The 24,427-nt window shown below is 38.5% G+C and overlaps 2 protein-coding genes across 3 annotated transcripts in view; both read left to right on the top strand.

The window, feature by feature from the left end:
- The first annotated feature begins 1,299 nt into the window (after window positions 1–1,299).
- On the top strand, window positions 1,300–24,427 carry LOC121947912 (serine protease inhibitor Kazal-type 1-like). Of its 2 annotated transcripts, XM_042493101.1 has the most exons (5): window positions 1,306–1,373; window positions 2,586–2,662; window positions 5,680–5,789; window positions 7,790–7,890; window positions 24,409–24,427. In XM_042493101.1, exons 1-4 carry the CDS (start codon window positions 1,325–1,327, stop codon window positions 7,839–7,841), a joined length of 288 nt encoding a protein of 95 aa, XP_042349035.1. In that variant the 5' UTR covers window positions 1,306–1,324; the 3' UTR covers window positions 7,842–7,890; window positions 24,409–24,427. The 2 variants fall into 2 exon arrangements, with proteins under 2 accessions (XP_042349034.1, XP_042349035.1); XM_042493100.1 differs by lacking the exon at window positions 24,409–24,427 and having other exon boundaries at window positions 1,300–1,373; window positions 7,790–7,965.
- The window catches only part of LOC121947911 (storkhead-box protein 2-like), a 71,381-nt gene continuing 67,457 nt past the window's right edge, over window positions 20,504–24,427 (top strand). The window contains exon 1 of the mRNA XM_042493098.1: window positions 20,504–21,631. Within this exon, the coding sequence (XP_042349032.1) occupies window positions 21,292–21,631 (340 nt within the window). The 5' untranslated portion in view covers window positions 20,504–21,291. The remainder of the gene's footprint in view (window positions 21,632–24,427) is intronic.

Genomic DNA, 24,427 nt, shown 5'->3' with positions numbered 1-24,427 from the left:
TGGAGGTAATAAATGTATATATATATATATATATATATATATAGATATAGTATCACAAATTACAAATTAGGAGGTAGCACTGGGTTTGGATGGAAGATGTGAGCTCATCACCCACAAGCATTACTCCTGCATGATGTAATCTGTTGCATTTAAATGTCATTCAGCATTTGGAGAATATTTCTTCCACATTTTGGAATATTAGTTTATTTTCTAATGTATCTTTGCTAAAATAACAGGATTTTATGGTGTTTTTTTGTTGTTGTTTTTTTTTCAAAATATTACCTTTAGTTTCCAAATTATAGTTTGTATCGCCCGAGATTCATTGCCCTTTTAGGGTATGAATTCAACACTTTCTTCTTTATTCAATAGTTCATGTGGCAACTTCTAAAACATTTTATTAACAATTGATTCACTGCTTTCTTTTATGTTTTGCAGGATACATTTTTAATAAAGTGAAAAAACAAAAAAACTCTGATACAGTATGGTTTGAATGCATGACACAAATCTAGTCTTTGGGCGGCCATGGCCCTTTTTGGGCCTGAAACTTCACATGTGGAGGTAATAAATGTTCATGGGAGCATCATCAAGTGTGCAGACTTTATTTTTGTACTTTTGTATCAATATTTGTTCTGTCCAGCACCTTGATTTAACTGCTTTTGCTTTTGTGTGCACTGCCAGACCTATTGAGCCCCATATTACTCCTGATGCTGCACAATGGGAGTTTAAGTGCGTGCAAATGATTACTGAGTAGTAGGTGGCACCTTGTATGGTAGTCAAGTGTACATTTCAAGTCAAGTACATTTATAAATAATTATAAATAATACATTTAATTCCTGTTTTTCTACTATCATCTACACTGTGGTGACGCTACATTATCAATATCCTATTAGGGATAGTTTTAGTGAAGCAAATTAGTGTAGCAGCCTCCAAATCTGATGAACCAGGTAGCAAAACAATAATAAATCAGCAGTTCACAATAAAGATTTTAAGAAACCCTTAAGCCCTTTAATTGTCCTCCTCCCTGCTACTAACAGTTTTTCAGCTCAGGAGCTCTCTTAAGCACTAAGACGCTTTATAAATTACTTTTGTCTTTACAAGGACCAAATCTAAACTTTAAGGAAGAATTTTCTCTGCATTTCGTCACTCGGAGCAAAACTGTGCTAAGAAGCTTTGTGAATACAGCCCTTTTACAACCCAGCCAATCAGAGGACAGTCACCACCCTATGACTGAACAGCCAGTTGGAAGGGATATCTATGACAGGACGATATAAGGTGTGAAACACACATCTGCTGCTCACAGACTCCCGTCAACACACTGGAAACCATGAAGCTGACTGTGCTGCTGTGCTCCGCTCTGCTTCTCTCGCTCTCTGGTGAGTTCTTTCAGAGCTTAAAGCTGTCATCTTAACAACTTATTCTGATTCTCTTTCTGCTTCAGACACTTTTGTCCCTTTAAGGAAGAAATAGCTGAGAGTGTAGGAAGCTTCCACTTGTTCTTGAGGTAGTTTTCTCATATAGCAGGATGTTTCAGAAAAAAAAAGATATCAACTCACTTTTATCAGAAGATAGTGTTAAAGGACTCCAAATGATTCTCTGAGATGGAGTTTATTTTGTCAGTGTGTTATTCAGATACTGTAATGTTAAAGATCATTACAGCTGGTAATAAATGGTTAATCTACTCTACCTCTTCGCATGAAAAAAAAGCTCTAAAATATATATTGTGCATGGTCAAGATCTAAAAATCAAACTGAGATCACTTATGTGAGCAGAGGGGTTTTGCTGAATTAAAATAGAAAGAAAAGTAAAATAAATGTGTTTTTAACTTGTACTTTGACATAATGACGTCACTGTAGTGAAAACATGTTTCTCAGTCGTGGCTTTGTGAAAACACTAACTGTTTGCTTCAGACGTCATTTTCCCATGGCTGATTTGAACTGGTTTAAAGCAGACATGCTTATTACCAGCCAAATAGCACAGAGATAACACAGACACCTGATATAACCTGATAATAACCACAGATTCTGCTAACGTCAGGGTCTGTTCACATTGATTTCCCCTCTGAGTTTTAATAAGAGAGTTTAACTGACCGAAGTCATTACGTTCTACACCAGAATATGGTTTATTAAGAAGAAAGTTAAGGTTTTTCACGCTGAAGCCTGACAGGTGGTACTGATGCATTGTTCTCTCAGTCAGAAGTAGCACTTTTAGTTTCAACATTGTTTCCTCAAAAACACAAAGAGCAACAAAACAAGAAGAACATGAATCTTAGCTCGGTTACATTCTTCTAAGCAGAAAGCTGGTTACATGCATGACATTCTTACAGGGTGCACTGGGGTTGTGTCAGGGGCAAGGGAGAAAGAAACCTAATCTGAGTATCATTTATTCATTCGTTTTAAAAAATTAAGCCAAAAAAAAACTTCTTTAATATTTGTTTCCAAAATCAAAATGATGAAAACAGATAACGACTTGTTTTTACAATTTTTGATTTTGTGCTCAAATTATTGGAAAAAACTGATTAAGTGTGTGTGTGTGTGTGTGTGTGTGTGTGTGTGTGTGTGTGTGTGTGTGTGTGTGTGTGTGTGTAGTCCTGTCCCTGGAGGCTAAGACTGTGACTCCAGACAGTGAGGACATGATGACATCTGGAGAACAAGAAGTTGCACAGGTGAGACTGCTTGGAGTAACCTGATTCTGTGTGTTTATTTTCATGACTGGTTTCAGATTGAAAAAAGATAAAAGGGCTGATTTTCAGAGGTATCCACTAACTGCTAGAACCGCTGCAAAATTCAACAGTCCCATGTCATCAGCTTAAAATGTTACTGAAATAATGGCCAAGACTGTTATATTGGAGTGCATTACTTTTAGTGAGCCTAATAAACTGGCAACTGGTTTACAATATATAACCGCCCCCAAAAGTCCTGGGGCCATTTTACAAAACGTTCTGAGAAAACTCTCACTAACTTAAATATTTCTACCAAGGACTCCTATCATGGGAGTGATTCAGGAAAATTATCAAAACAACTGGTGTGACTGACTGTCACACACACACCCTTATATGAGCCTGCAAAGTGTCGTGTGATCACAATGCTGCTGTTGCATTTTTTTCTGTTGCAAATATCTTTCTTTTGAGATCACTTTATGTCTAGTGTTATATTGTTATGGTGCTGGGTGGGAAATGTGGACACATCTCCAACAAAATCAACCACAAAAATTCTCCCAGCACCATCTAATCTGTAGTGTTACATTAACTCACTGGCATCCAGTGTTTGGAGAATATTTCACTTACCTCTTTGTCTTTCTGCTATTTTATCCTCAACTTAAGAAACTCTTAAGCCTCTTAAAAGTCCTATTTCAAAAGTCATAATTCTTAGCAATTTCTTAGAATTTCGTCTCAAGAAGTAACTCTTTGTTCTAGGAAGCTTTGTAAATATGACCCCTGGAGGGGGATATTATAATTTATGTGTACAAGTTATGATTTTGTGAGAACATACAACTGGGTTCCACAAGAAATTGACTTACGTGCGCACACGATAACAATATCACCTTTTATATAAAAGAGTTGGATCTCATATGGAATTTCTTAATAAAGTGACTACCTATCACAAGTTGGTTTGAATCCTGCAATGTTTGGATTATTGCTGGATCCAAAATGTCTATAAATGAGTCACAGATCATAGTCAGCAGTACTGCCAGGGTTTAAATTGGAACAAAGCAAAGAGCTCATATCAGTCCTGATCTAGAGTCTCTGCACAGGCTAAGATATTTGTCCTCATATATTACTGTCTAAGGACTTGCTCCTGACTCATTCAGTCAACCTTTATTTAAATCTCAAGGAAGAAAACACAAAGAACAAACAACAACAGGACGAACACCATTAAAAACAATTCCATTCAGAAGCGGAGTAATTGGTAATGATAGATTCAAACTGGCCCATAGTAACTATTATGTTGAGTTTGAATGTAAGTTGTAGGATGTTCCAGGTAGATGCAGCAGAAAAACCACAAGAAGTTTTTCCAAATTCAGCATTTGTCTGGGAAACATTGAGCATTTAAGCTATCAGTTGAACATGAAGAATAATTAAATCTTATGTGACCAGTTTAATAAAGTGCTTTAGTATGGTGCCATGTTGCCTTTCAAGACTTAATAAATAAAACGAAAAGAATGCATATCTCTTCTGACAGATAAAGGTAGCCAGATAAAGAATAGATAAAGGATTCCTTGGATCTCTTCCCCACAGAGATTCTGCCACTGACAGTAACAAACAGAAAGACAAAGACCCACAGTGACGCTGCTCTCTATAGCTCTGAGGCTGTATTCACAAAGTTTCCTAGCACAAGGAGTTGCTCCAGTGACAAAATTCTATGAAAATTCTTAGAATGAAGACATTTTCAAAACAATACCCATTAAAGTTAAGACTAGATCCAGGTAAAATAAGACAGCTCACACTGAGGTAAAAACTGTTGGATTAAAGAGGAGGTACTTTAAGAGGCTTAAGAAATTCTTAAGCAGAGGAGAAAATGGTTGAGTACAACGAGGAAGGAGAAATATTTTTTTAAACGCTGGATGACAATGAGTAAAATAAATGTCACCAATTAGATGGTGCAGGGATAATGTTTGTGGTTGATCTCATTAGAGACATGTTTCCCAGCCAACACAATAACGATATAACACTAGCAACTGGTGTTATATCAACTTGAAATTTGCAAGAGTGCAGCATTGTGATCACACAGACAGAGCTTTCACATTCTTATATTGTGGCACAGTTCATTTAATTTCCACTGGGTGTCAACACCTTGCAGGCTTACAAAGGGCATGTCTGTGACAACCAATCACATCTATTAAAAGAATACATCATTCCAACACGTTCTCATTCCAACTTATCACATGTTGCAGCTTTGCAGTGGACTTCCTATATATCACGCTTTAGGTATCCCTTTGCGTCTGCTATTTACATTCCAGGATGCTGCTACCTTGATGTCAAAAAATGCAGATGGTAGGATAACAGCATGCAACAACAGCACATGGGAACCAAAGTAGAACCGTCAACAATGTCATTCACTGCACCTCGCACACATATATTCCGTCATTACGGCAGTATTTAAAACCGGTGCTATCCAACTGTCCGCTGGCATATAATAACACCGCAACTGGTTCTGTTCATCTGCCTTCTCTCCTAACACAGTCCAGCAGCATTTCATGCACACACAAAAGGTGCGTTTTGGCATCACACACTTATGCCAAAAGCACGGACAAAGCAATGCTATTTTACACGTTTGGAATGAGAACAGGCTGATCATACCTGCAACGGGGTCAACCACGCCTCCTCACTAAGGTGAAAGCTTTTGTCCCTTTCTTGCTCTGAGTTGCTCTGAAACCTTTTCTAAATCCCTCGTAAGCTAGGACTCCTTGCTAGCAATCTTTGGCTAAGTAAGGCGCCCTCTTAGTGTGCTCAGAATGCTTGTGAACACCTCCCCTGGAGGTAAACTGAAGAATTTCTTGTCTGTGAATCTGAGGACAGAAACATCAAAGCAGCATCATCATCTAATGCCTGTTGAACACAGACGAATGAGCAAGTCCAACAAGTACAGTTTTTGTCAGAGTATTATTAAATGAACAATGACTCATATGTAAGTGACTGAGTGTCTAATCTATAATCATGTGACTACCTGTGTTTGTGTCCAGAATGGCTGTAAGATGTATAAAGCAGGAACCTGTACCAGGGAGTACGATCCAGTATGTGGCAGTGATGGAAAAACCTACAGCACTGAATGTGTTCTCTGCCAGAAGAATAGGCATGTAGCACACACACACACACACACACACACACACACACAGATGCATATATGCATATATGGAGTATAATTGTAGCAATATAATTTGCATACGTATGTGAGGGGTTGTGAAACTGTATCTCATTTGATCGTGTGTCAGTCTGCTCTCCCAGTCTCTGGTTGTTTTGGCCTCTGAGCACTTTGGTTACTTGCCAGCCAGTTTGGACTGACAGGAACAGGCTGCATCAGGATGCACCACACCAGGGTGTCAAGGTCATGTCTTTCATAAAGATAAAGTCTGCTCAGGGAAAAAAGTAATTTAATTAATATGAAATTGATGACCAAATTACTCTTTAGGACACTATGTGATTTAAAACGTTTGTGTCTGTATGCCTTATTGTTTAGCCCACATTTTCTATTATTGTTGGCGTGTAGTTCTGCTCTGTAGATAATTAAGATTAAGAGTAAAATACACCTTTATTGGTCCCCAGGGAGTAAATTTACTTGTTGCAGCAGTACAATGACATACTTTACAAACTAAAATAACAACAAAATAAAATGAAAACTATATAAGAGTACTGCAGACCAAAAGTGAGATTAATAGCAAAGTACAACAATATATATAATACCTATTTGCCAATAACACCATTATTGTTATTATTACAGTAAACCCAATATCAGGCTCATTAGATTTCTGAAGGCAGCTTTCTAACAATTTTTCTAATAATGATTATTATTATTATAATGATTTTTATAATTTTCTATGTTAAAATTATTGAAAGTTCAGAAAATTAAACTAGAAACTAGAGGTTGACACTTGACGCTAACATGGCCACTATGACTTATGACCATTAGATACTTTATATTAATCTGACTCTCAGTATTACTCTATAGATTATTTGTCAACCAATTTAATGTGATTTTAGTCAAGGTTCAAGGTTACTTTATATGTCTCCATAGGGAGAAAATTGTTTCAGGTAAAGGGAGCAGCTGCATCAAACCAAACATCATAGAAGAGGACATAGAAACAACACATAGAAACATTAAATAGGACACGTGCAAACTTTAGCTCTCTTACACACTCAAATACAGCACATGCCACATTGAGTCAGCTGCTTACAGCACATCTTATAGCGTCTTTGTTTCTGTATGTTGTCCATTAGCAGTCAGTTAGTGCTTTTAAAGATAACGCAAACACCAAACACTGCTCTTTGTCTCCATCTGGTGGTTCGAAAAAAGACCACAACTTTTATTTTGAAAGTTGAAGGGAGGGTTTAACAGGATGGCCCTTCACTTCCAGATAAAATGAAATACATGAACCAGTTTTAATTTGGAATTTGTGTTCAAAAGAGTCAGACTACTAAAGTGAGCACAAGCAGCTCTGATCATTATGAGCACGAGAATCCTGGCGCAAATGTATTCCTCCTGTTCCTCTTGCATGCTCTGTATCATGATTCTGCCCTCCCTCAAATCTAACTCCACTCTTATACATACATGCAGAGATAAACCTGCTGCAGGCTACATACTGAAAATGTAGTTAAACCTGCATGCTGCAGTCACCACCGTAGAGATCTGCACAACCTGTTAGTAATAATCACTTTGTTCCCTGCCAGCTTTAACACTATGATATATTTGTTTACAGAATGTATTTTTTTCATCGACAAACACCCAATGAAAAAATATAGATGAGGATTATGGACATCTATTATAATAATGTTACCCACAAACAGAAAATTTACTTTATGATGTCAAAGTCGACTTCTTGTTCAAGTTATTTGAGAACACAATATGACACTGATAGCAGTGTTGAAAAACTTTGGAACACCTGTTTCTCCCTGTTGTTGAGGCTTTCTTTCTGGATGTATTATTGCTACAATAATACCCCCAAACACACACATGTGCTCTCTCTCTCTCTCTCTCGCTCTCGCTATCTCTATCTCTGTCTCTCTCTCTCTCACACACACAAACACACACAAAAAACCACCAACAATATGTTCTAACACCATGACCTGTTTTTACAGACTGGAGGAGAAGAATGTGACAGTGAAAGGAAAAGGAGAGTGCCCTTCTTAACTGAAAGTGCTGCGCAGTCTCACTCTCTCTCTCTCTCTCTCTCTCTCTCTCACACACACACACACACACACACAAATCATATCCATACTTGTATCTGACATTCTCAATAAAGTTACAAGCTGCAGCATGTCTCCTTTGAATTTGTATTTCAGCTCATGAAACAAACTTGTGAAAATCTGTGTTAGTTAGTGCTTGTCCTTTTCCAAAATAATCCATCCACCTGACAGGTGTGGCATAGCCAGATGCTGATTAACTGATTAACCCTTTGCAACCTGGAGCGATATCACTTTTCTTGTGCTGCTTTCAAATTCCGTTCAAAAGTATTTTTTTAGAAACTCTTTTTTTTTTTACATGGAAAATAAACAACAAACACATAGACTGCAATACTCTAATTTTGGGGTTATTTCTTCTTGTGTTGCTCATTGTCTTCTCCCTGTGTTTTTGAAAGTAATAAAGTCAATCTGCTCAGGTTTCAAAGGGTCAAACAGCATCATTACCACACAGATGCAGCTTGAGAATGTCTCAGTAAAAGGACACCAAAATGTGCAGTTTGGTCACACATCACAATGCCACAGATGTGAAAAATGTCCATCAGAGGTGTTGCTGCTGAACTGAATGGATATTTCTCAAGTTGGCAGTGCATTCACTTGGTCTATAAGGCAGCCCAGTGCCTCCACATATAGACTCTTCACCTGCAAGATCCTCTGAGACCAGCCAGTGGGATCATTGTCCCTGAGATGTTTCTGACAGTTGTGCATAGATTCTTTGGTGGCAAACCAACTGTTGCATCAGCTGTTCAGGTGGCTGCTCTCAGGTGATCCTGCAGGTAATGATGCTGGATGTGGAGGTCCTGAACTGAATACATCAATCTTGTGTTTTAGCATTTATTGAATAAACCATATGTCATGTTAACTCTTTGACAATGTGCATAAAATAAACACAACTGGCAATGTTTCCTGGTGGGAAGTTGGTGAGGGATCATGTCCACTTCTTCGTATCTGCATGGATCTTGGAGAGATATCATCAGGGGCGTTTCATGAATTTTAGGACATTGGGGGTTTAGCTGGGACCTCAGGAGGCGGTTCCAGGGGAATCCTTCCCTTTAATGAGCAAACTCTGTTGATTTTTTTAATGCAGTCTAGCATCTTATTTATACTTGAAAACTGTTTTTAAATCAGTTATGAATTGTGATTTTATTTTTGGTCAGTTCAGTTTCAGTTGAAGATCTTTTTTTTGAACATGCTAAATAAAAAGGGGAAAATCAAAATGTAAATCAGATTTAAACACCGGAATTTACATAAGACATATTCAGTAAACATCATGGGTATTCTATATACAAAAGGGAGTAGGAGGAAGTGAACACTTAAATAAAAAACTCAACATGAACTCCCACTGCCCTTGTATTCACAATACACACCTCAATCAAATCAAGCACAAATTAAACAGTTAAGACAAAATAAGTACTGTTAGTAATCAGCAGTGAGTACAGAGTACTTTCCAACTGCTATCATTAAAACATATTGACTAGACTTGTAAAAATAGTTAAATGTATGTATTTGTGTTAACAGTGGTGAAGTACAAATATGAGCAAAATGACAGATTATTAAGATCCAGGGCTCTTTTTACTATTAGGTCTGTTCTTATTTTTTGAAAAAGAAAAAAGGCTATATATTTAGATCCAGGGCTACTTATTAAACATTCAGGCCTGAAGCATCAGATGACCAGGCCTAACAATGCCACTGGATGGCATTAACATTTGCACAGGAAAAGCAATACTTCACTACAGCGAAACTCCTCACTTGCTGCTGAAATGACGTAGCTGGGGTAGCCACATGAAAAACAAGGAGGTACATGCAGTCCATATGCTCTCCTTATCAACAACCAAGACTGCATGGCCTTTGAAAATGTGTAGACCATGAGAGGACCTAATAAATATATTTTAAAGAAATGTAGTGAATTGCTATTGCCTAAATGGCACAGCATATTAAGGGTAGAGATGGCAATTTCTGCACTGAAGATCGAACTGTTTTGAAACGTTTTGTCACTTCTGTTTTCGGCGTGGAGCTCAAGACGGGTTTCGAAACATCACGATGATCACGTCAATCCCAGACAAAGGGTTGTAAACTCAAGGACTGCAGGAAATGCAGTGTTATGTTACTTAAATTGAGAGATTTGTGAGAATAGATAGATGGATATTGTGTTAATTATATATAATTTAATATTATTATTAATTTTATTCTGTGTGTGGTCACAGAATGTTACACTCACATTCATATCATCACGCAGTGCAAATTAACCTCTTAAAACCTGAAAAAATTAGTGTGATTTTTTTCAAAAACATGGGGAAAAGGGCAATGAGAAACTTGGCAAGATAAAATTATATTTAAAATAGTAAAAAATAAAATAAATATATATATATATATATATATAAATAAAATGATGATGATAATAATATATATATATATATAATAATATTATTATAAATTATATAATGATGATGAGATATAATTTAACCCTTTTCTATTTAACTTTTCATTTTTTTTTTTGATAATTTTGGTTGTGTTAATGCAAATGGCATGAATTTTGGCGAGATAGTGTATTTAGTTTAATCAGTGAATTTCCAGCTCAGCTACCTACAATAAGTGTTAAATACACCGTGGATACCAAATTGTTACATTTAAACTGTTAAGGTAAAACAATGCTCCATTGAAACCCATTCAAACTGTAATTTTTGATTCCACAGCCATCAAAGCATAAAAAGATGCATTGTATTAATTCTGGGTGTCATTCATTTTACCATTAAATTGCAATCAACTAACTGTAGCATAGGACAGTAGGATAGGCATATTTTGCATGACACCTATTAGGTAGAATTTGGGCTCAGGAAAAGGGAGCTTTCAACACAAACGTTAGGTAATGACTGCAATGCCAGCCTCTGCCAGTGGATGCCAATATTGAGTGAACAGTAGCTTTTGAAATGTTTAGAGACATTTCGAAAACAATGGTTTGAAAGTGTTGAAATGTTTTTGAGTTTTGAATCTGCCATCTCTAATTAAGGGAGTCTTCAGACATTGTGAACTGAAAGGTAATCCTGCTTGGTGTAATTTGAAAATGTGCTGTGTTGTTAAGTGTTGTACTTCTTGTTTCCTGATCCACTGTTTTCTGTCAGGGTTGGCTCTGTAGCACCTGCAGTGTGACACTCTTTTAAGAAGATGAGTATCCGCAGTTGACGTATGAATTTAAAGTGTAAAAGAAAGAAGTTTACAGTAACATATTTTTCACGTCCTTTAAGGTTAGACCTGTGCAAACTGTCACAGAGAAGTTGTGAAGCTCTGGCTCGGTTCTGAGCTCTCAGGCTTCAGATCTGAAAGAGCTGATTTGAGTAACAATGACCTGGAGCATACAGGAGTGAAGCTGCTCTCGGGCTGGACTGATGAGTCCACACTGTACTCTGGACACTGTCAGGTGATGTCTTTTTTTTTTTCTTTCAACAAATATGTTGTATCACCAGTGAGCAGGACCAGTCTAGAAGGGTAGAAGGTAAATTTGTACATTGATCTTGCTACATCTTGGAGTTCTCCAGTAGCTCAGGCCATTGCTGCTGATGTCATCACACATTCCAGTGCATTGTTTTAATTTTCATCAGAGTCTTGTGTCTAACATCCACCATCCACATCCAGGATGGCTAAATCCGGGATGTTAGGGTTAACCATGTCTCTGTGAAGATGTGCAGTAGTCTCTGATCCCATTGCTGAGTGAGCCTCAATCACATCTAATCCACTTTATTCTCCTGTGACTGGACATTAGCCAGAAGAAGGTTAGTAGAGGAACAGCTCTTGGTCCAAGTCGGGTCAGTCTCGCCCTGATGCTGGCTCTCCTCACTCTCTTTGTCTGGAAGCTTTTGATTTAGTTTCTCTCCTCTGGTTTGACTGGCCGCTCGGATTGTGATGTTGGTGGAGATCCTCTGGCAGTCTGCTGCGTTCATTCCAAACCCCACACAACTTTTCCCAATGTTGATGAGTGGTTCTCTATTGTAGAAAAGTCTTGCTTCAGCAGCACGGAACATGAAGTCGAAAAAATAGGAATATATATAGCAAAAAAAGTAGCAAGGATTTGAGGAGCTACTGGCTGCTGCATCTACATACGCTGCTGTCATCATAACAAAAAGCAAAGCAAACAAATCAGACCATTTGTACATTGTGAGATCTTGCAAAAAACATGGATTTATCCAAAGAGGGACTGCAAAAGCTGGTTATCCTTGTCATTCTGCCTGGTCATACCATGTTTTCCATGTGTCCTGCTGTTTAAACATGAATTAAATGCACTGACTCAGTACTTGCTCCCAGTGTGTCACAAGTTAAAACCTGTGAGCCAACTCTGCTGGTCACATAAAGTACCTCAGGATTCATTTGAGTGAACATACCCAATGTTTTTAGTATTTCCATGCAATCTTTCTATAGTTCTTAGATCAACAAGTTATAAAGATTTTTTAACTAAATGTTTCAGAACTTTTTATACGGACTGATTAAAAACAGGCTGAGTGAGCTATCTAACTAACTTTGTAGTGTCAAGCACAGAAGAGGCATTTTAAGTCTGTCATGTCTGAGTTTGAGGATATTCTGGGATTCACTGGGTTACCCACATTTTTGAGTTTGTGGTCTCATTACTCCTTCTGCTTCTTTCCTGTTGCACTCAACTGATTTAACAATTTATTTCAAAGCACTGTTTGACTGAAAAAATCTAAATTTTAATCTGCATTGGATATATGTGTGTAGGTGCAGTGAACATTATATTGCCACTCAGTGATTTTAATCCCATCTGTGGTGTGCGTGTGGGTAATTTTCCACCCCTATCCCAGTAATAATTATCTCATAATTACTGAGAGTTTTCCAACAAACTGGCAGATCCTCCTGTAATTTAAATCCTCTCCGACACAAGGTCCTTTTGTTTTAGAGTGGATCTTTGAGTTTTGTCCACAGACAGAGAGGCTTGTCATACTAGCTTTAAATATATATTTTTTTATCAGGGTGAAATTTGACTTTTGTGTGAAAATGGAAAAAGTAAAATGGAAAAAGTAAAAAAGGCTTTGGATTATTAGACACCAACACATAACTATAAAGCAAGAAATCTCGGTCTCTGTTTTCTTCACATGTCATGAGAAACATTCATCTGATCTCCTTCACACTTGGCAGGTGTATTGCAGGGGACCCAAGGACGTGCACTGTCGAATTTGGTGCCACTTGAACACGTTCAATATTAAACAATTTGAGGTAGCTCCCAAGATTTAAGAACATTTCTAGGTCTTTAGGACATTAGTATTTAAGGGCATTTCTAAGATTTTAGCGCGTTAGGGTCTTAGATAGGACCTCTGTCAGGTGGTATGGGGGATCCTCCACTGGCACTTTTTTATCAACAAGCTCTATTTGCTCAATTAATTCCACTTTAATTCCATGGTTCTGTTTCTTGCACTGTTACAGTGTTACTTGTGTTACTTGTTTTGTTTTGCACTGCTAGACTCGTACTTTTTATATTTTATATTTTATTTTTTATATTTGTATCTTCTATTTTATCTGTTTTTTTCTATATTTATGTTGCACCAACCCACCAGAACAAATTCCTCATATTGCGTTAACTATACCTGGCAATAAATCTTTTTCTGATTCTGATTCTGATTCTGAATTCCAATGCTGTTTTATTCACTCTGGCACCTTATGGATACTAAAAGTACAAAAATAATTCCCAGTGTGAATCTCTTGATTTTTATTGTGAATTAAAAAAAGGTTGAGGGGCCAGGACCCTGTCAGGGGCCAGATTTGGCCAGCGGGTCATAAGTTGAGTATCAGTGTTGTAGGGTCTACATTTGCTACACTAATTTTACTATTAATGTTACCACCAGCAAAATACCTGCAGTAATCAAATCTATCTTCTACTTACTTACTGCACGGTCAAAGCAAGCGACTAACACACCTATTTTGAATAAAATACCTCCACTTAATGTTTTTTTACCATTGCTACATACTGCAGGTGGCCAGGACTTGAGTGTGTTTTTCACGTCCGGGTTTAGAGAACTTGGGGTCCCAGACAAACACCATCTTCCTGTACCTTTCACTCTTCCTCTGATGGTGAAACTGATATAATCCAACAATAGTTTTTCAGGCAGATTAGTAACTCGAAATGTAACAAAACTGATCTCGATCATAATCAAAACTTATGTGTGTAGAAGTGTAGGTCACACTGAATATAATAAATATATTTGCATGCATATATTTGACTGAGTGATGACTTTGAGAAGGAGTGTGATTTTGACCCCAAAGTCACCTCCGGTCCTATCTTTACCTCTGTTCATCTCTCCCGCCTCCCCCTGGGGACACTGCTTTCTCTTTCAGCCTTGTCCTTCAAAGCTCAACGCTCATGTCTGTAACAGACCATATTCTGTCATTTCCACAGGGTTAAAATGCAGTCTAGAATGCTGAGTTGAATCACAGAGAAATACAGTAAATACTTAATTACCAACCTCCTCCTGTAATGTTAATCCCATTTGAATGGAGCTTAATACAGAATAGCTTTAATTGTAGAGCTCACACTGCAAGAATGTTTCACAAGACAAAAAGCAGGAAAATATATTCACTAGAACCAACAAACAATACTAAAACTTGTCTCTGTGTGCAGGCTTTCATGCTGTTTGGTCATAGAGGAGGGCTGTGCTTCTCTGGTTACTGCTCTGAAATCCAGCACCTCCCATCTGAGAGAGCTGGACCTGAGCTACAATCATCCAGGATTTTCAGGAGTCATGACGCTCTTAGCCAGACTGGAGGATCCACAGTGGAGACTGCACACTCTGAAGTATGAAACCAGTGAAAGCACGGATAACTGGGTGGTATCCACAGTACACTCTGGAGGGTACAAGTACCCCCTAATATTGCTTGAAATTGAAAATTTGTGGAATTTGTTTTTCCACTAAAATGCCTGATGAAGATCAAAACGTTGCAAAATTAAAATTTACTGGGAGCTTTAAAAAATTCATTTTTCACTTTCATACATATTTTGATATTTGAGGTCTCTCTTTTTTTTCATTTGGGAGATTTTATGATTTCAGGTTCAGACCTTATTTTTAGCTACTTAATACCAGGAGTTCATTTCCATCTTTCAATGCTTTCCCTTTATTTATGTCCCTATACATTACAAAAATTACCTGTTATTATAATGTATAGGATGATTTCCTTGAGTATCTATTTTTAAAAAATAGCTTAAATTTCTTACCTGTGTGCTGAAGCTAGCAGGTTGTACACCATCACCAGCTCATACAATGTTCAAGTGGTCCCTCAAGCGTGGCACTGAAACTGTTAAATTCAGGTGGTTTATTGCTCTTAGACTGTGGTTGGCACCAAGTACGGTCAAAACCAGCTCGCTAAATACAGCTTTGTCCCTGCCGTCATTTTTTCACTGCTAGTCACACAATCATTGCCTATAGAAAGTGCTGAGTCATGCTTCTTACAGTACCTATGTTTCCTGAGGGCAACATGATTAGGGAGGGTCCTTTCAGCCTCCTATCTCATGCTGTCACTCAACAAACCCCCACCCCTTCAGTTGATGCCACACACCCCACACCAAATCAGGGCCAAAAATCTGAAAGGCCAAAAATCTGAAACTGAAAACATGTGATCTGAAAGTGAAAACAAGAGCCCAAACAGAAAAAAAGACCTGAATCCGAAAAAGTGGGATTTAAGCTGTAAAAAAAAGGTCTGAATCTAAAAACATAAAATCTGCAAATGAAAATAACAAGACCTCAAACATCAATATATATATATATGATAATTAGACATGAAAACAAATCCAAACTAAATTTAATCTCCAAAAACAAATCCTAAACTTATTTCTAGTTTGAATACATTGCTGTATTTTTCAAAATTCAAGATAAAAACATAACCTTAAGTTTCAAAGTTTAGTGTTTCAATTTCAATTTCTGCATTCAAATTATTGAAACTTATGGCCCTGATTTAGCGCTATATATGACAACATGATAAGTAATTCTTAGGTGTATTACAGTAAATATTGTGCTTCATAATCAGACAGGGTTTGTGCTTTTCTCTGTTGCTTCCCTCAGTGTGGATCACTCTGGATTGCAGAAGTTTGACTCTTAAAAAAACTCCAAAACACTGCACAAGAATCTATTAAATAGAAATTCTGTTCATGGTAATCACAAAAGTCAAGATAATAGCCAATATTAGTTAGAATTTTTAAAACTTATAAATACACATCTTACAATTAAATACATGTGGATATATTGTATTTCTGGGCATTTATCCAATGCAAATCATATTTAGTGTCTAGAATGTGCTAATTATAACATTTTCCACAAAAATAAACATGTGCATGCAGTTTTTTAAACATAGGATAATCTGCTAAAAATAGGGAATAGACTCCACTCTCATTGCCAGTAGAGCAGAGCTACATGGCTCTGCAGTAAACAGTATTTCTGTGTGCCTGTGTGTGTGTGTGTGTGTGTGTGTGTGTGTGTGTGTGTGTGTTTCTGGTGTGTCATGTTTGACACCACAGAAAGGCTGAAAACAGGTGAGTGAACAGTAAAAAAAAAAGCAGCATGGAGACCATTGATAATATAATGGGAGTTACTTCTTGTTATTTATTTATCGACAATTCAAAAATATCACTTAAAGTTTTGAACAAATCTGTAATAGAAGCCTGCCTCCAGACATCTTAGTAAAGTTATGTCCATTGGAATGGACAGGGGTCCACGAGTGAAATTCTGGATGCCAAAGACATAATGTTCCACAGTTTATGTAGTCATTCTCAATTGAATCACTTGATATTCAGTCTCACTCACAAATTCTCTGTCATATCTATTGTATTGACTCTTCTGCTCTTCATCAGATGCCTATGAGTTCACACTGGACCCAAACACAGTCCACGCTGACCTCCAGCTGTCTGACAACAACAGGAAGGTGGAGTGGTGCAGAGAGCAGATGTATCCTGATCACTCAGACAGATTTGAGTGCTGGGAGTCCTGGGTGCAGGATGTGACCGCTCGCTGCTACTGGGAGGTGGAGCTGGAAGGAGGAGTTGAAATTGCAGTGACTTACAGAGACATCAGAAGGGAGGCTGGGGCTCCGACAACAGGCTTGGAAGAAATGATCAGTCTTGGAGTATGCAGTGCTCTGATGACGGCTTCTTGGCCTGGCACGGTAACAAGAGGACAGTCGTTCACACTGCACACGCCTCTGGCTCCAACAAAGTTGCAGTGTATATGGACTGGCCTGCTGGCACTCTGTCCGTCTACAGTCTCTGACACACTGATCCACCTTCACACCTTCCATGCCTCGTTCTCCAAACCTCTCCATCCGGCTTTTAAGATCGATGCTGATACATTTGGATTTGGAGTATTTGGTTCCTCAGTGTGCTGTGTAGGAGGGAGTTAACACTGCTAGACTTTGCCATGTTAACATGACAGTTCAACCTGTACTCAGACATGCACACACGCACATGCACATGCACACATGCGCGCACACACACACACACACACACACACACACACACAGTCGCTATGGCTACATGCACACCAATATTCCAATATAATTCCAAATATGACAGTATGTGGACTTTAATGTAGGGCATATAAACTGCATATTCCTTGTTAATAGTATGAATTAGGACATTTTCCAAATTTAGCCTTTTCCGTTTAAGATGCGTGGGATATTCTGATATTTTCAGGTTTTAGGAGCACTATTGGACGTGTATACAGCCAATTTGGAATATGCATCTTCGTTATTTATTTATTTTTACAACCGCTTGTTGTCTGTTTATGGTCGGCTCTGTGCATTGTCATGGATACGTTGTACACAAACCAACTTGGCTACAGTTTGAAGGCTGTGGGGTAGAGATGCTGCTTTAAAGATTATGGAAGGCTTGGATATCAACAGGTTCTTGGATATAACATTTATATATACATTATCTTGTTCAAATTTGTATGGATTATCACATGTGGCAATCATATCACAATTTATTTTTTTGAATTGTAATTCAGTTGTTATTTACGACATCTATTGCACGTCTGTCCGTCCTGGAAGAGGGATCCCTCATCCATCCGCTCCTCCTGAGGTTTCTTCCTCCAACCCTCCAACTGCAAACATACAGTTATGCTTTATATATGCCAGAAGAAGATGATATTTTATTTGATTGCACTGTTGTGCATTCAGACTGTTTACTCAATCCTGGGCCCGGCCTGGATGCAACCATACACGTCCAACGTCCTTTTGTGAAGTTGTTGCAACTTAAAAGTGAAAATAAAATTAAATAAAAATCGTCAAATTACCCTGTTCGTTCTAAGTGTTAGCAACTGCAGTAAACCGAGTTAGTCTGAATTTACTTGAGCAGGAAAAAGATGATTGTGATAATGATTAAGTTAGGAGATCTGCAAGTTTTTTTTAAAAAACTGTTTAGGAATATTCAAATATGATGCAACCATCAGAATACAGATATATAGCACGGTAAACTTGGTTTACTGAAGTTACTAAAACTTAGAAAGGCTGATTTAATGAAACTTGGCACTTTTCAGTGGCAGCAACTTATTATTATTTTGTGTTTATCTAATCTTTATTTTTGTAACATTTTTATCCTTTTTTTAGCACTCAAATCACTATTTTTGGTGCTTTTTTACTATTGCTACTAATGTTGCCCCACCTTGAGTTTGATAAAGTCTTATCTTTTCTTATCTCATAATTTCATAACAAGTCCATCTAGAAGACAAAAAACAAAACAACTATACATGTGATTCGTAGTCAAATCTACCAGACTGATTATCCAGATTTGTTATGAAGTGCATTCATGCAAATTTCTTATGAATTTTATAGCTTTTGAGATTAAAAAAAAGCTGAGGTAAAATAAGTATCCACCTTTATAAAAACTCAACATTAAATTAAGATTTGCAATTGCTGAGAGAACATAAGAATACAACATTTACATCTTCAAAGTAGCCTACATGTTGACAAATCGGACAAGTAGTTTTCACTAAATTTATCATAGAACTGATAACTAAAGTTTCATTTTCTTTTCTTACAGTAATACAACATGGAAAATTTTGTGTTGTGGGGTACCAATTTGCTATTGGTTTTATAATTGATAAGCACAGATTTATTTTTTATCTAGTTGTAGTAGTAATTGTAGTTGTGGAAGAAGAGAAGGCAGCAGTACTTCTATCACTACAATGAGCAATACTTGAAACAGACAGAAAAACAGACAAAGACAAAGACCCTAAGTAGCCACAAGGGCCAATTAAGGGCCCCATCCACCTGAGTGGCTACAAAGACCCACAAGTTGATCATTAATTTCTAACTGGCACCTTTCATTGGCCACAAGGGCCAATTAAGGGCCCTGTCCACCTGAGGGGCCGCAAGGGACAGTCAATGGCCCACTTGTGTTCCCTCCTCCGGAAGGCCCACAGGTGAACCAATAATTATTAACTGGCATCTTTCATTGGTTGGAAGGGCCAATTAAGGGCCCCCTCCACAAGGGCCAATGGTGGAAACATAAAGGGTCAGTTAACCATTGATGACTAGTGGACAAGTAGACCAGGTATCACTAACTGGCATCTTTGTATTGGAAAAGTAACACACACACCAGGATGGCACTCTGTGTGCCCGTTGCTATGGTAATTATTGGCCCAGGTGCACTCCTCCTCTCCCCTCTCTCCTCTCAGGTCAATGTCCCTGTCAAACTCCTCAATTTTACAGCCATACCTTTCACCAAATAGTCAAAATATTAGAACGAGGAAGCAAAAAGCGGTTGTAATGAATGCAGAAATACCAAATTTGCCTGAAAAAATATCTGCTACATATCCCAAATCCTTGTGTAAGAAAAAGCTTGCGGCAGCAAATTTCCAGAAATTTCTTATCTCAGTTTGTATTGGAGTAAATGGGGAGTTTTTTGGGTCTCCCTTTCTTTGGAGGTGCACTGAGCCAGCTGTGTTGGGTTGTCAGCTTTCAAACCTACCTTTTCTGACCACCGCAAGTTTTCCTACGTTCGGATGTACAAATTGTGTATGAAGACCTGAAACTGTGGGCAGCAGATGACTTTGTTTGAGAATTTTTTGTGAAAGAGCAGAGACAGCTCGTTATGATGTCACGTGCTCGGACCTCCAACATTCCGTCTCCATTTGGCTCCATTATAAACGCAGAAATCGTCTGAAAAGTGCATAAAACTTAAATCGGCAAAACTCCAAAACTGAAAAAGATACAAAAGAGCTGGATCATACCAGAAGAGTTGAAGGCCTTGTGACCAGTTAAACTGTTAAATGGAGTCTCTAGCTGAAAGTATGCGAAAGCAGTAGACTTTGAAAGTGGAGTGGGTTAAAGAGAATTTGAAAAATTTCCCCATTCATATAATGGGAAAAAATGCATCCACACTAATAATAAGAACACAGATAAGAACACAATGTAGCAGGGAAAATGACTCATACCTGTCAATGAAATGGAAAGACGTAAAATACCTCATTTAAAACAAACAAATGTCTGCATTCCTAGAAAAAAAAAACAAATCTTGAAATAGATAAATGCAAAAACTGCAAGGAAAAATGCACAAATAGAAAAGGGGCGGGGGGCTCTCTAGAATGTCAATTATCAGGTTAAAAAGTTACAAGGCCAATGGCAGAGTCGCTCAATTTTTTTGCTTAACCTCAAATCTCTTATTTTTTCAAGACGAATACTGCGTCTTAATGTGAAAACGTGTCCGGAAGGCGGTGTATTGGGTGTTGTTACGGTTGCCTTTACGCAGCTTCGTACCGATGCCTGCCATCACCGTACCTGGATGAGACGCTCCTGCATCCAGCTGTGTCCTCGCGCACAGTGCCGAAGAGTGTCAGGCGCGAGTCAGGACCATACATACCGGCAGCCGGAGAGCTCGTGCCTCCTCGTTAACCGTAACGGCTGGCTAATATCCACACAGGTGTCCCACGAGACCCGGTTATAGCCTGGCGACGAGAAAAAGGGGGCACCGCATCTGTTGCCTGGGTGAATTCATTAACACGTTAGCATCCAGCTAGCTAGCTATCTTCAAGGTACCTGGCACAACGAGGTGTAAGTTGCACCGAAAATCACGAATGTCATCTCGGTTTTCCAGCGGACAGCGCTCGACATGAAGCTTCGGTAAATAGCGGTTTCGGTTACGGGGCGATATATTAACGTTACGTCCTGAAAAGAGTACGGTCCGTAAAGGTGTAGCAATGGGTTTGATGTAAGGCTAAGGAGCTAACGGGAGCTAGCAGGCTAGCTTCATGGAGAGTCAGTTGTAGCTCTGCGGCTGCTGCAGAGAGTAGCTCGGAGCTACACACCCTGCTAGCTAACATGGAGTGTTTGTTTCCCACTAAGCCTGAAGCTGTCTCACATAGATAAATACAATGACAATTCTGGATTCGATAGTCAGCTAGAAGGCCGACGCGACAATGGAGTCTTTCCTGCAGATAGCTCCCCACTCCCTGGCCATAGTGCTGTCCAGGGTCGGGGCTGGGGAGGCGGTGGGGGCCGCCGGGGTGTCAGAGAGCGACGCGCTGCCGAGACACCACACCGGCTATGAGATTTTCGCCGATTTCAAAGCAGAAAACACCCAGCAACATGTGTGGAACCAGAGGATTACCGAGGCTGTGTCCGAGACCTTTTTCCTGGGATGGATAGACGAGCATGTGCTGTTGATCCAGGGGAAGGAGGACCACCTGGAGGTGCTGAGGGAGGGATGGATGCGGAGGTCCCTCAATCCGCCGCGGGGATTCACCATTAAGTACCTGGGTAAGGCCTCTGTCTTCCATGTCTGCTGAGGTGTAGGCCGACTTATTCTCATGTGCTTGTGATTGTGTTTCCATTGACATCATGCGACACGACTACATCCATACAGCAGGAGACACTGACGCTGCCGGTCTCCATCACCACAGCGTGATGGACCATGTCTATGTTGTCTCATTTCTAAAACTGGTCAGCCAGAAATTTCAATGGCAGATTGAACATTTTAAGATAAATCACAAAGTGATGGGATGTAACTAAGTTACTGTGCTTTACTGGTTAGAAGATTTTTAAATAAAAATAAGAGTTTATAAAACATGGTAAAATGACGAAATTAGACAGTTGACATGGAAAATACCTTGCCAACTGCTTTAATAAAACGAATACGTTTTTTTTCTTTCTTAAAAAGATAATTTCAAGTTTGGGTTTTTTAAATAGGTTTTTTTTATTGGGCACTTTCAATGCTGTAAGTGCATTTTTCTGATTACATTTACTTTTACTTAAGTTACATTTTTAATGCATGACTTTTACTTTCAGCAGATTATTTTCACAGTGTGATAGTTATACTTTTACTCAAACAAAGGATACTTCCACCACCACTGGAATCACATTATAGGAAAACTAACAATTCAGGGGGCTACGATTGGATTGAAAAATCATTATCGATGCATCAAAATTGAGATTTTTCTCACTTTTTCTCACTTGCCACTACTTGCTACTTTTGAAACATAGCTTTTTAAAAACGCAAATAACTATCCATAATTAAATAACAGATGAATTTTCGTGCACACGGTGTGTCTCTTGTACAGGACATACTAAAGCACCACACACCTGGAACCTCTTTGCCCATGTTTTGTGTTGAAGTAGCTAATGGGAACAAAGATTTTTTTTAATTAGTCTAATATTGAGAGAGACTGCTGCAGCTGGCAGCAGTGAAACAGGCTGTAATGTAATTACTTGGGGCAGTTGTACACCAAAAATTAATGGCCACTTATATTGCTTGTTTTTGCCACTGACAGGCTCATGTTATTATGGTTAGTGTCTGACAGCATCATGTAAAGGATCCCCACGGAGATAGATCTTTTTTATTAAAGCGTAGGATCATTTTGTTTAACCAGAAAAAGCATTGTGGCTCTATACACACTTAAATTGCCTTTTATTTAAATAGAGTCTAGTGGGTTTGATGATAGATATGTCATTGTCAGATTCAGAGTATTTTAAATTAGAATAAAAACACTGAGCCTATTAGTGGCAAAAAAAAAAAAAAAAAAAAAAAATTGTGGATGCACAATGACAGTGTGTAATTGGCCTGAGTCATTCAATTTTAGCTTATCTTGCTTACTGCTGGGACAGTTCCAAAACTTCTCATCACTTGGACCCAAAAACATGGGAAAAAAGGGTGAAAGTTAAAAAATAAGTTACCTTTTAAAGATAAATTGTCATTAGCCTTTCTATTTTAAAAAAGTCTGCAGTCATTAATGAATGAATTTTTCTGAAAGCAGTCTCCTGCCTGAAAAACAAAAGGAGGGGCAGGTGGAGTGCTCCGTGTGGTGTTATTAACATCATGAGGGCAGCCTCTTTGCTGCACCGTTGGCTCCAGGGACAGCCAAGATGCTGAGCTGGCCGAGCGCAGAGTTTTTGAGGTGACACTGACGGAGCATAGTTATTTTTTCACGACAGTTTAGGTTTGATTGTTTAATGCTGCAGTTTGTGTTGGTCCACGGGTATTGTTTGTTTACATTATTGCTGATCGCTGCCTAGCTCCGGTAATGTTAATCTTTGGGTGATGACATAGAAAACAGCCAATCAGAGCTGATGAGTCTCTAACACAGCTGTCAGTCATGTCATCACTGCTCATGAACTGCGGTCAGACTGCCAAACTAGGCAGTGCTGATCACATCAAGATTCTGTTACTGTGTTGCCTATCTCTCGCTTCAAAAATGTATTGTAAATGTAAATGTAAACAGAAATGTATTTTGTTGTACTGTTCAACTGTAAAATGAGAAATTTTGTGACCTGGTCACCATTTTGAAAATGTTTAAGAATGCTGGTGCTATTTTGGTTCTGTGCGGCAGTGCACAGTGCATAAAGACCAGCTGAGGTGGAATATAGAATGCATCGTGCGTGGCTCGAAATGATTTTTTCGTGTTCATGTTCAGTTTATTACAATATAATTTGAGTTCACTGTCCCTATACCGAAATGTGCAGTGAAACCACTACAAATTTGATATGGTCTGTGGGACATTCTTAGTAGATATCCATTGCACTTCTCAGCAAACTTAATATGAAAAGTCACTTTTGCTAAAACTTTAAGGTTGGACTGGAGGCTGTGACCCACAGGGTTGATGAGCTGCTGTAATCCAACATTTCCTCACAAAAAAAATCAGAATATTGAATTTTAAAGGACCCATCTGATGTGTGTTGAGATGTGTGGATTATTACAACAACCTCCTGTCATTTGAGGTGTTTTAAAACAGGAACACTGCTTCTGGACTATAGAGTGATGAATGTTGAGGAAATGCAATAATTGAAACATTTTGAGCACAAGGATGTAGCATAAATTTGACGGGGTTTGAATACTTTCTGAATGGACTGTGTACTCAAACTCATTAAGCATACATGCTTTCCTACATGTAAGAAGTGAGTGAGTGAGTGAGTGAATGTCAGAGTTTTCTGCTCTGATTAAAGAGAAGAAAGGCAGGAGTGCTATGAATAAAGGTCTTATTCTCCCCACAACCCCAGGCATGTACACACACCCACACTCTCTCTCTCCCTCACACACATACACACACACACACACACACA

The sequence above is a fragment of the Plectropomus leopardus genome, chromosome 9 (assembly GCF_008729295.1).
Source record: "Plectropomus leopardus isolate mb chromosome 9, YSFRI_Pleo_2.0, whole genome shotgun sequence".
NCBI classification, from domain to species: domain Eukaryota; kingdom Metazoa; phylum Chordata; class Actinopteri; order Perciformes; family Serranidae; genus Plectropomus; species Plectropomus leopardus.
This window is presented reverse-complemented; position numbering and strand designations above follow the sequence as displayed.

Bases quoted from the DNA above. Each gene is read 5' to 3' on its own strand.
- LOC121947912 (XM_042493101.1), top strand. From the start codon at position 1,325: ATGAAGCTGACTGTGCTGCTGTGCTCCGCTCTGCTTCTCTCGCTCTCT. The intron at 1,374-2,585 runs GTGAGTTCTTTC...GTGTGTGTGTAG, and splicing joins TCTGCTTCTCTCGCTCTCTG to TCCTGTCCCTGGAGGCTAAG. The intron at 5,790-7,789 runs GCATGTAGCACA...CTGTTTTTACAG, and splicing joins GTTCTCTGCCAGAAGAATAG to ACTGGAGGAGAAGAATGTGA.